Source organism: Erythrolamprus reginae, chromosome 1, assembly GCF_031021105.1.
Source record: "Erythrolamprus reginae isolate rEryReg1 chromosome 1, rEryReg1.hap1, whole genome shotgun sequence".
NCBI classification, from domain to species: domain Eukaryota; kingdom Metazoa; phylum Chordata; class Lepidosauria; order Squamata; family Dipsadidae; genus Erythrolamprus; species Erythrolamprus reginae.
The window spans coordinates 176520289-176530982 of NC_091950.1; the positions used below are offsets into that span (position 1 = coordinate 176520289).

General features: G+C 38.7%; 1 protein-coding gene across 1 annotated transcript in view; it reads left to right on the top strand.

Moving 5' to 3' along the window:
• LOC139168640 (complement receptor type 1-like) overlaps positions 1–10694 on the top strand; it is a 140220-nt gene that overhangs the window by 66899 nt on the left and 62627 nt on the right. The window contains exons 3-4 of the mRNA XM_070754269.1: positions 8728–8785; positions 10549–10614. Coding sequence (XP_070610370.1) covers positions 8728–8785; positions 10549–10614 — 124 coding nt within the window. The remainder of the gene's footprint in view (positions 1–8727; positions 8786–10548; positions 10615–10694) is intronic.

Sequence of the window (10694 nt, forward strand, 5' to 3'; positions counted from 1 at the left end):
CTCTCTCTCACTGACTCACTGACTCACTCACTCTCTCACACACACACACACAATTTTAAAACATCAGAGGTTTGCCAGAGGTCTCAATTCACAGCTTTGTGAATTGAGAGTACATTTGAAATTAGACCACAGATTGAAATTGCCTAGTCACTCAAGGCAAATTGTTTACAAAGAATCTATGTTTCTTTTTCAGGTTCTTTATTTGTGCTGAGTTCCCATCTTGTACTTTCTATTTCAAATACAAATATGAGAGAGAGAGAATACAAACAAATGAATTACGAAAGTTGTAAATGCAAAACTCCAAGAACAACAACAACCAAAAAAAACCCCAGCATCTTGGATTTCTGAAGAATATATTTCTCTGAGGGACTTAAATGCCTTTTGGAGGTTTCTGACAATCTCCTATTATGCTCTTATTAGTGTTATTTTCTATGGCAATTTACCTGTCAAAAAAATCATGGCAAACTCCTTTTTTTAATGCAAAGAAATGGTTTTGTACTGCTGCCACTGTCTTTTCTGCCATGGCTGAGGTCTTTCATTTGCTTGAATGAAAGGGCGTCTCAGTAGATCTCATAATTTGGCATGCTCAGTTTATTCACACACCTCCTATGGCCTGCATATTACATTAAAACGAGGCAGCATTCCATCTTTCTGTTTTAAAGAGGAACACCTTACCCTCAAACAGGTGTAGGATTAGATATGCAATTAAAAATGAAAGGGTCAGATTGCTCTTTTTTGTAGTTTTTGCTACTCATTTCTGTTCTAGATGAAATTGTCCTGTTGAAGAACATAGCAGATAGCAACATTATTTTTACTCAGCTTTCCAATATTTCCCCATTACTTCTTATTTAATTAGTTTGACACTCAAATTTAATGGTATAGTTTTAAATGAATGCAATTTTTTGCCTGGCAGATACATCTGAATCTCCCAAAATCCTTTTCAACTCCCTATTTTAACAATTCCAGAATATTTTAGGATGCTGGACTCTTTCCTCTCTTTCCCACATAAAAGAAAGGGTAAGGAAGCAGTAAAAAGATTAGAGCAACATTTAAGATTTTTAAATCTATTAATGCTTGGATATTTAACTTGAGTAATATGTTTAAGAGTTTAAACCATCTTTTTCTAAGTATCTATAAATATGCTATAGCTATAGTCAATAATGTCCTTCAGTAGAAAGGGCAGTCCTTTATTAAAGAAAGCTGTCCTTTAGGTTTATTTATTTTTTTAAAACTCACCTTTTATTTTATTTTGGTTTTTACCCTTTTATTTTTAGCATTTTACCCCTCAAATGGTATCACATAATGCTTTCACATTCATGTGAAAAATGGAAAGTTTTATTTTTGATAGTTTGATTAGAATATACTGTACATTTTTCTTGGTTTGGCTCTTGGATTTTCTTTGGCAAAGCAAAGTTTACATCAATATTTTTTTTATCCTTATGAACTGTTTTCAGATTTGTCCTTTATTTTTTCCAAGAAAATATTGAGCAGAAATGTCATGTAGAAATGTATGTATGTGTTTGTCGGGCTCTCTGGTAGACTTCTCCCAACAATTCACAGGGACAAATTTCAGACACACACACGTTTGAAAATTCAAAACAATGTTCTTTATAATGAAAATTCCCATAACCTAAGCCCTCTTTTGGTATAGCAAAGAGCACTTGTCTCCAAACAAACTGGTAATTTGTACAAGTCCCTTATCAGTTCTGTGATACTTAGCTTGCAGCTGTGAGGTAATTCACAGTCCTTCTTCATTCACAAAGTGAAACACACTTTGCTCTGGTTTAGTTTCAAAGCGGGGGAAAATCAGCACACAAAAGGTCAAAGTCAGTAAAGCAGTCACAAAACACAATGATCAGATAATCCGCCACAATGGCCAAACCCACAGGCTGCTATTTATAGCAGCCTCACTAATTACCACAGCCCCACCCAACCACAGTTGGCCTCATTTTCTTTGATAATAATCTCTCAGTTGTTGTTGCCTATGCATCGCTCTCTGCATGCGTGGCTGTATCATTAACTCTTGTTCTGAATCCAAGGAGGAGCTAGATATTTGTCTACGGAGAGGGGCGGCATACAAATCTAATAAATAGATAGATAGATAGATAGATAGATAGATAGATAGATAGATAGATAGATAGATAGATAGATAGATAGATAGATAGATAGATAGACAGACAGATAAATAAATAAATAAATAAAACTTGATCTCCTTCTGAGCTGTCTGCCACACTCTCCTCCTCCCTGTCACTCATGTCTTCTTGGTCAGAGGAGCCTTCATCATCAGATTCCACTGGGGGCAAAACAGGCCTGCAGCATGTGGATGTCTCCCCCACATCCACAGTCCTTGGGGCAGGAGCTGGGCCAGAGCTAACCACAACATGTATGTATGTATGTATGTATGTATGTATGTATGTATGTATGTATGTATCATTTTTTAATATTGCCACATTTTGCATGAACTCATGGAAATGTACAATGAAAACTGGAATGATAATACTCTAGATATAATGAGCGTAAGTCCCTTTCAGAAAATAATCATAATAAATGTTTTAATGGCCTATTTTAACTTAATGGCCTTTTGAGAGATTTTTAAGGATTTATGCAGAAAGGCTGTCCCACAGAGGAGAAGTTGTTGAGGAGAAACAAGATCTTCTCACTGTTCTCTGGAACTCAGGTGGGAAGGACCTCTTCAGCATTTGAACAGGTAGAACCCACCTGAAATATATCCACGTACCAGATGGCAAGTCATAGAGGGATTTAAGAATCATAACTAGCACATTACATTCACTCTGGAAGCTTCTTGACAGCCAACACAGAACTCAAAGCATTATTGTCAAGAAAGGGGCAATCAACCATCACAAATTGTATTGATGCATGGTGAACCAACTGCATGTCCCAGTGATTTTTCAAAAGCAGTCCCATGCAAAATATATTGCAGTGGTGTAACTAGTGAGAAAAGCTTGACTTTGCTCCATCAGGAAAGGGCATAGCTGCCATTATACTCACAAATACAAAATAAACCATGGCATAACTATCTCAGGGAGGAATCAACGCACCAGAAAATGTTTCCAGTCTAACCATTCAGCATCCTGTTCTGAGGGTTTCACTGGGTAGGGGACATCTATATTCATACCACTGAAGTGTTTCAGAAGCCAAATCAAGCACTTTCCCACAGCTGAACAGACGCTTTGGCAAGGCTACATTACAACATAAATGTTTAATACTGCAACCCGCTAATGCAGTATTTAAGAAGAGGACTCTGGCTCATTGCAGACAATCTGAGGCTTGGTTTTCTGTGCAGACAGTCTGAGGCTCATTTTATAGTTTGCCAAGAAAAGTCTTAAGAAATTATTTCTATCTGAAATAATTTGTCACTGCTTTCCATATTTCCATGATAAACATTTCATAAGGAGTAATCCTCTGCAAGTCAATATACTATTAATACCTGTCTAATTACATTTTCATTGTTAATATCCTGGTTGAATTAATTATGAGTATGACTTGGATTAGAAACTTGGGTTTTGCCTATCAAAATATCTCCGAATGGGATGAAACAGCATCCTTATATCTAGCTTGGAGTATGATGGTCTAGGTATTGCCACTAATCTTTTGTCTAGGTCGACACCCAGATAAGTGAAGCCATTTCTCTTCTATATACTGGAAAGACATTGTCATTAATCACTGTTACATTGAAGGTGAGAATTGTGGGTTATGATGACTGAAAAAACCCCATAATTTATAGAGCTCCTTTTCTATAGAACTGCAACAAATCTAAAAATGTGCCTAAAAATTATGGAATGGTTGCTTTTTTATTTAACCCTTAAATTTTATTACAAAGGTGTATGTTTTCTAAAAAATGACAGTATAGCTCTAAGAGCACAATAAATATTCTTTTGGTGCTGCAATATTTCATTTTATCACACAGTATATTAAAGTCAGTTTCTATTTTAATGTGGAAGAGATGAAGGATCTGGCTGATAAATTTACCCCAATGACGCACTCTTTGGGACAAACATTTTAAAGACAATCTGATGCTACGGCTCATATTAATTTGGAGAGAGGGTTTTGATGTGAATATACAGTATTAGGTATGCAGATTGTTCTCTCTCATTTAGCGTTGTGCTTAGTGAAAACTCTCAGGTAACTCTCAGCTAAAGGGTTAAACGTAGTTATAGGGCATTAGCAGTAATGGGCAGCCAAACTTTTTACTGCCACACTGTGTGTGTGGCTTATTTGTGGGTGTGGCTTAATGGTCTTGTGCCTGGGTAGGAGTGGCTTGCCGGCCATGTAAAGCAGGTGAAAGTGGCTTGAACGATCATCATTGTTCAAGTGTACTGTTAAGTCCTCGACTTACAACCTTACTAGTGTCACTCACTGGTGTGACAATTTGCTTTGTGTTTCCCATGCTGTCCTTCCTGGGTCACCCCGTCGCCTCAGGCTGGGTAGCTAGGCAAACGGGTGCTGCCTGAAGCATAAATGATTCCAGCACCGCTTCCACCCACTCCTTCTGCTTGCACCTCAGGTGGGAAGTGGCTGCATGAGGCTGGAGGGGAGCTGGGCAGGAGAGAGGAAAGCTTGTCCTAAGCCAGTAGGAAGGAAAGAGGAAAAAGACAAGGAGCACAGATGCAGCAGCAGCAGCAGGGGAAAAAAGGACAGCTCAGCTGAGACCAGTAATCCAGGAAGTGACAGCTGCTGATCAGCTGGAGTTGCGTACGCATCTTCATTTCTGCCGGTGGAACTACGTTCCACCCCGTCTTGCCTGCTACCCACCCCTGGGCATTAGTCTGTTTGCCATATATATATTAATTGGATTTATCTATGACTAACATAAGAAGAAGAATTTGCATTGCATAGAAAAGGACCTTTAAGGGAAGATAATAAGCTACAAAGGAAACAAAAAGACCAAAACACATCCTCTCCAGTAGCCAATACCCTATTTATCAGGGATTTAGATCAGGCAAACATGTAGATAACCCAAAGATGTTGGTTTGGGTGCAGAAATCTGCCAAAGTAGTGTTAAGCAGAATGAGTCTGGGGAATTGGCCAGCCAAGATCGACAAGTATCTGCTAGTTCAGCATGCCCTGCCTTGCCCATCTACCAATATGTGTTCAGCAGAATTACTTACGGGGTATAAACTCAAAACCCCACTAGAGTAGTTGCACCCAGCATATGCTCCAAAAAAGTCCCTAGAATCTGCCAGAGGGGTTCAGTGTAGGAGTCTATGCCAGAAATTAAGCAGGCAGTCCCTTGTGGGTACCAGGGTCAGTGGCAAGGGTCACAGGACCTTGCTCCTATGAAATTCAACTCAAGGGTGGCCAGGTATGGAGACATCACTTAAACCAGCTATGAGGGCAGAGAAGCAGTACTGATGATACGAGGCCCCTCTGACCAACACCAAATTATATAAGGAGCTGTCAAACAGAACCTCATGTTGCCATCAGCAGAGAGTGGATTTGTGTTAGTGGCCATACTTTGGCAACTTGTTAGCTATTATGTAAAATAAAGGGAGCTGTTAGCACAGAAGCCTGGGTCATCTCAGTCATTGACCCACTATTCCGGGATTGGAACACTGGCGACGAAGGTGGGATTGCTGAGCCTCTGAGTGAGAACTGAGTCACTAAAGAGCTGATTGTCACTAGCCAAGGCATGAACTCACCTCAGAATGTCTTTGATGATGATGTTAGCAGTTTTCAACAATGCTGCAGAGATGTGGGAGTCATTATCTGATTCACCTCAGTCATTGATCCACTGTTCTGGGATTGGAACAGTATTAGTTAAGTAATGAAATGTTTTTTGGAGTCCTTGGTGTATAGAGCACCAAGGACTCCATAGCTCAGCCACAAGCTATATATATTCTCCTCTGCATTCATTTATGCTCGACCACCAACAGCCACAAATTACATTGTGTGCCTTTGACAATTTCTGTGTTTACTCCTTTCTACCTGTCAAAATGATAGGTGAAAGACCAAGACTGAAATCATGTTATATAGTGATTATAGCTTAGACAACTGTTTTTGTAAACAAAACCCCTACATTTGCTGCTACAAGTCTAGTGACAGCTATTTTTGATTCAGAACTGGGGTTCACAACATGTCAGCTAGTATATAAAATTATTCATATATTCAGCTCAGAATAAAACTATTCCCATATAGAACTAATGAAGAAGCACCACACATTGGTTAAAAAGAGTATTAACCCCAGAGTGACATTTAATCTGACATGCAACATATATAGCTCAGGTGTCAAGATTACCCACTGAGTAAAGAAACCCTGAGCATTTGGTGTTTCCTGACATGACACAATCTTGATATCTTTCAGCTCAATACAAGCAGCCCTGTGTGAATCTGTAGATTGTGTGGTTTCTGAGGTACAACATTATCATTTTATTAATGTTTTTAAACTGCACCAAATGCAGGAATCAATATATTATTGTCTGTAGTGCTCCCTTGAAAGAAATATGACAATGAATGCATATTTAAGGGAAAGAAGCTTACAATTCATGGAGGAGCTCTTTAAAGAAATTCATTGTCTTTATAAAATTATACACACCATTGAGAATAGAATTTGATTTTAATTGTTTCCTCATGCGGTCATCTAGGACTTAATTCCAACTGTCATCCCATATTTGAATACATTTATTTGCCTGACAACAACAGGGAAAAGATAAATTACAGGTCTCATAAGTCAAGTGGACATGCTTTCTATAATTATTTTGAAAATGCACTTTTTCATTTCTTTCTGCAAGAAACATTCTATTGTTCAGTGATTTGTTTCCTCTTCTTTACCCTATACAGCATTCTACACACTTCATGTATTGTTTTTCTATATTTTGTCACCAAATCATAGAGTTGGAAGTGATTATAAAGGTAATTTGGTCCAACCAATGGCTCAATACATGGTCTCTAGACCACGGACGTCCAACCTTGGTAACTTTAAGAATTCTGGACTTTAATTCTAGATAAGAATGAGCCAAGGTGGCACAGTGGGTAGAATGTAGTACTGCAGGCCACTAAAGCTGACTGCTAGATCTGCAAGTCAGCGGTTCAAATCTCATCACCTGCTCAAGGATGACTCAGCCTTCCATCCTTCTGACATGGGTAAAATGAGGACCCGGATTGTGGGGTCAATATGCTGGCTCTGTTAAAAAGTACTATTGCTAACATGTTGTAAGCTGCCCTGAGTCTAAGGAGAAGGGCAGCATTAAAAAAATCAAATAAATTCATCAGACAGCTATGCTAGCCAAGGAATTCTGGAGTTGAAGTTCAAGTATTAACGTTGGCAAGGTTGAATACCCCTGATCTAGAGCATTTGACAAATATCTATTCTGCCTTTCTTTGAAGATCTCTCAACTTACTCCAGTTTGTCCTATTCGAACTATTGAGAAATATGTTTCAAATCCTCAATAACTAGAATAGATATTTTATATTCATTATGTTATGGGATTAAGAGTTTAGTTGCACAAACATTCAACATATTATGTTTCTGTGCTTGTGATAATAGAGCAGATGGTTGTGTTGAGCCTGGCAAAATATCTTATAGTAAGGATATTAACTCATAGTCTTTTACAGCAATCATCCATTGCAGCAAAGATCTGCATGGGAAATTTTTTCTTTCCCTGTTGGGAATGACATAAAACAGGGTGAGCAATCGGAAGGTCTTTTGCAGGCCCTAGAAATAATATCATTGAAGTGCAGTCACACTTTGTTACTGTTTATTTCTGACATAAAATAATGGGAGAAAAGCTGTGAAGTATGAACCCATAGAGCAGCTGTCAAATACCCTGGAAATCCCAGATCTGTCCACTTGCATCATGCCATTGGATTATGGCCTATCCATTCAGATCTTGAACTCTGTAAGGGGCAAGTTTTTTAAAAAGGGTATTCCCCATGCAGGACTACAGGCTAGTTTCCCAATAGAAACAATGAAGAAAAATCAAAAGTAGTCCGACATCTTAGAGAAGCAGAACAAGACCAGATGAATTTTTTGCTTGAAACAGAATGCCCTACGAAAGCAGACTATCAATCCTAGGTCTAGAAAGCTTAGAACTACGTCACCTAAAACACGATCTAAGTATTGCCCACAAGATCATACGCTGCAACCTTCTACCTGTCAACGACTATTTCAGCTTCAATCGCAACAACACAAGAGCACGCAACAGATTCAAAGTTAATATTAACCGCTCCAAACTTGACTGTAAAAAATATGACTTCAGCAACCGAGTTGTCAAAGCGTGGAACTCATTACCTGACTCAGTAGTGTCAACCCCTAACCCCAAACATTTTTCCCTTAGACTATCCACGATTGACCTCTCCAGGTTCCTTAGAGGTCAGTAAGGGGCGTGCATAAGTGCACCAGTGTGCCTTCCGTCCCCTGTCCAATTGTCTATCCTTATCTCATTTATCTTTTCTTTCTTTCAAATATGTTCACCTATACTTTTAGATCTTTTCTTCTATTCTTTTCTTTACTTATATTATTGCATATCTTTCTCTTCAATGTGTATTATGTATTGGACTAACTGACTAACTAACTAACTAACTAACTAACTAACTAACTAACTAACTAACTAACTAAATAAATAAATAAATAAATAAATAAATAATTAAATAAATAAATCTTCAGTTGCAAGTTTCCCTCTTAGAAATCCAATAATGGAACAAGAGAACTTTGGAATATCTAGCGCATGTACAGAAGTGTGCCTCCAGCTATACTTTTTTTCTTGCCAGAAGGAACAAAGCAAAGACCTTTGTTGAAGATATTAATATGTCACTGAACAAGATGCCTGTGAGTCAGCCCACCTCTCTCTATTCATTGCTTTCCTTCTCTGAGTCAATCCAGTAACTGTTCCAAGCCAGCTGGAGGCTGTGGCTTTCCCTCAACCCTTCCACTGCTTTGGCATCTCAGAGAGGGCAGGTAGCAGGAGAGAAACAGAAGGAAAAGCAGTAGAACCTTGGCCTATTTAATCTAGCATTTCCTGACCACTCTTCTTGCATTTTTCTTCATCCCACTTTGTAGCTGAGACAGAAGCCAGCTCAACTGCAGCAGAAGGATTGCTGAACCCTAGTGCTATGAGAACACAACAGGGCAGTGCCAATCTTGGAAAAGCATACATGCTACATGTGGATTGCTACTTCAAAGAAGTGTTGACTGCCTTCAGATCATTACACTTTAATTTATTCCTTGCATAAAATTGTTCTCTCTCTCTCTCTCCACTCCTCATCTTCTCTCCCTCAATTCATCCATCTTAAACCTATTACAAGATTCCTGATGTCATACTGTGCTTCTAGTTTCAAAAGGAAGTGGGGGTCTTAGTAGCAAATACATATCTGTCTCTAACTCTTCGGAGGAATGCAAGAAAAGAGCTGCAACATTAATGCTGGAACTGTTGAAACAGGTGGCTTCCTGATGCCTTTTTTATTTTTATTTATTTTATTTATTTATTTATTTATTTATTTTGTCCAATACACAATGAGAGTTTTAGTGGGTATATATATATATATATATATATATATATATATATATATATATATATATATATATATATATATATATGTATGTATATATTTGTTTTCGTAGATTTTCACGGGTACAGGTATGACGGTCTTGATATATTCGGGTTTCTTCCCGTGTAGGATTTGGAAATTTCTGGCGACGTTTCGATGAGGTCCCACTCATCATCTTCAGGCTGGTGTTTCTGTCCTTGTTCTCAGGTGAACACAGCGAGACCTGAGCTGCCTTCCTTCTATAAATACTGGTGGCTGGGTGTGGTTTGATGGCTCAGCAATTGCCTGCTGTGTAGAAACTTCCTGGTGAGTCAGAGGGGTAACAATTGGGGTCGTTGATGTAGCTGAGGTATGCTGATTAGTTAATGGTTGTAGATTAGGTGTGATGTCCTGAGTAGTTGGAACTTGCAGGCTACTTGATTGCTTTACCAAATTAATTTCCAAAACAGAACACTACAGCAAAAGAATAATCATGGAAGCCATCGAGATAGAAAAACATCCCCAAAATATGAACAAGCGGGATGATACCTCTCGCTTACCAGACATCTGGAAACCAGCCCTCAAACATATCCCAGCCATAGAAACCAGACTCAGGACACACATTGTAAAGCAATCAAGTTCCAAACAGATGAGCTGTATTTGAGGATGGGTCTGGCAAAAGTTTTGTAAGCTCTTGTAAGAAGTGTGAGATTGCCAGAGAAGAAGCTACGTAGGATTAGGTTTACAACTCTTGAAGCCTTCTTGGCTATGTTGTTGCAGTGGGCTTTGGCACTTAAATCTTTTGTTATTAGTATACCGAGGTCTTTCACAGAGTGGGGATTATCTGTGATAATTAGATTATTCAGTTCGTATTTGAAGTTCAGATTCTTCTTCCCAATGTGTAGGACGTTTACCACCGCTTCAGATCTTCTCTCTGCTGAATTAGGGCATTTTGGTGCATGTCTTTAGCATGCTCTTTAAGAGTCTGGCTGGGTCCCCTCCCCACCCCCCCTTGAGACAACAGAGGTGACAGCGCATGTAATGATAGTGATTTACTTCTTTCAGAAAGAGAAAACATCAGCATCACAACTCAGCTTTCCTCCCGAGACCCATCTCTGCTTGATCTACTGGGTAATTCTTTATCATCTTACTTTCTCTGACAAATGGAATAAACATGAGCTTGTTTATCTAGACAAATATTACAATATAGT